The sequence below is a fragment of the Belonocnema kinseyi genome, chromosome 1 (genome assembly GCF_010883055.1).
Source record: "Belonocnema kinseyi isolate 2016_QV_RU_SX_M_011 chromosome 1, B_treatae_v1, whole genome shotgun sequence".
Lineage (NCBI taxonomy): Eukaryota > Metazoa > Arthropoda > Insecta > Hymenoptera > Cynipidae > Belonocnema > Belonocnema kinseyi.
In genome coordinates, this window is record NC_046657.1 from 171064460 (window position 1) to 171065999 (window position 1540).

Consider the following 1540-nt stretch of genomic DNA (forward strand, 5'->3'; position numbering starts at 1 on the left):
TAAAAAGTTAGTAGAGAAGCCTTTATTTTCTAAACAGTGAATTGGAGAACTAATTTTAGAATATAAAGAATGTATCTAAGCTCTATTGGGAATATAAAACTGCTGGTTATACTTCTGTAGTAAATATACAGAGGGTGGATTCACATATCATGATCTTTGAAATAATAATACTGTATCTCATAAAATTATAATTTTATAGAAAAAAACGAATATTCGGAAATTATTGGAAAATGTGCCATTTTTAAATTTATCATTTATTTGTAAGTATTTTCTGCGCAAAAAATAAAATACATGTTTATACATGTTGAAGTATTTTCAGCAAAATCATCTCTGTTCAAGGATTTTCCACACGAGACGCCATGTACGACCACTGAGCTCTGTAATGGGAAAATATTATTTATAACAAATAAAATTTACCACCCACTATTAGGGCTAAGCATTTAATACATATAAAACAAACTTACGATATTTTCACTTTGCCGCAGAAGTTTTTGAAAAGATCTCTTTGAGCCTTACATTTTTCTTCATTGTTTAATTGATCTTCCTGATCGACACATTGCTGTACCTTATTAATCGCATTTATGGAAATTTCTTTAAGAGTCTTGTTTGGAATACAAATCTCTTTAGTCCACTTATCCCAATCACTTTCCGTAACCTCTCCTTCTTTGTCTTTAGCTTTTCTTTCCAACTCGTTTGTCAATGTAGCCCTAACACTGCTTGATTTGTCTTGATCTGCGATGATTTTTATATACAAGGATTGGTCCTTGCTATCACATTTTATTTGCAATTGTTGCATGGTCAATCCGTATTTCTCCTGTATTTCATATTGTATTGGCTCTATAAATCGTAAGGCAAGAACACATCCTACAATGCCTGCAGAATTTTTAATATGTTATTTAAAGTCTCAAATACTAATTTGCTTATGAATAATAAATAAATACTGTCATAATAATATCAGGATAAATTGTACTTGCCAATTACGAAGGAAACTATAGTTGCAGCTGAACGCTTCATTGTATTTTGTTTGATGTAACAAATGCGTTATTTCCAGTCAAAACCAACGGGGAAACTGATGAGTTCGCTAGAACTGTCGTACTGTACACTGGATCAGATAACACATTCATTGAAGCTTCGCAATCCATAAATAAATAATTATTCACAGGCAAAACTGTATGTGGAAAGTAATCTCCTTATGCTGTTATTTTATATGTACAGTTGAACCTATGAGTAGTGCCGTTTTCGGGGCCGCAGGAGAGTACGATTCTGAGAAACCATTAAATCCCCAATTCCATGCCACTACTCAAGCGGGTGGAGCCTCGAGAATTTCATATCCTCGAGAAGTGGCGTGGAGTGGGGGTCGCACTCGAGCTATAGTAGGCTTAGAAGAAGTGGCAGCTCACCTGTATTTACAGATGCACCCATACTAATAGAAACATTCACAAATTGGAAATTTTTCCTTGTTGTTCAATCCCAGTGATGATAACAGCTAAAAATAATGCTACTATCAAACAATTCAGTAACTCAGTATTTCTAAAAAAGA

At 33.6% G+C, this 1540-nt stretch overlaps 1 protein-coding gene across 1 annotated transcript; it reads right to left on the reverse strand.

Annotated features, from left to right (window-relative positions):
• Positions 1 to 238: 238 nt before the first annotated feature.
• Positions 239 to 1286, reverse strand: LOC117183087. Its single transcript, XM_033376248.1, has 3 exons — positions 975 to 1286; positions 465 to 873; positions 239 to 377 (listed from the first exon to the last, which is right to left on the reverse strand). Exons 1-3 carry the CDS (start codon positions 1012 to 1014, stop codon positions 335 to 337), a joined length of 492 nt encoding a protein of 163 aa, XP_033232139.1. The 5' UTR covers positions 1015 to 1286; the 3' UTR covers positions 239 to 334.
• Between the last annotated feature and the right edge of the window lie 254 nt (positions 1287 to 1540).

Bases quoted from the DNA above. Each gene is read 5' to 3' on its own strand.
- LOC117183087 (XM_033376248.1), bottom strand. From the start codon at position 1,014: ATGAAGCGTTCAGCTGCAACTATAGTTTCCTTCGTAATTG. The intron at 874-974 runs GCAAGTACAATT...AAAATTCTGCAG, and splicing joins TATAGTTTCCTTCGTAATTG to GCATTGTAGGATGTGTTCTT. The intron at 378-464 runs GTAAGTTTGTTT...TTCCCATTACAG, and splicing joins TGCGGCAAAGTGAAAATATC to AGCTCAGTGGTCGTACATGG.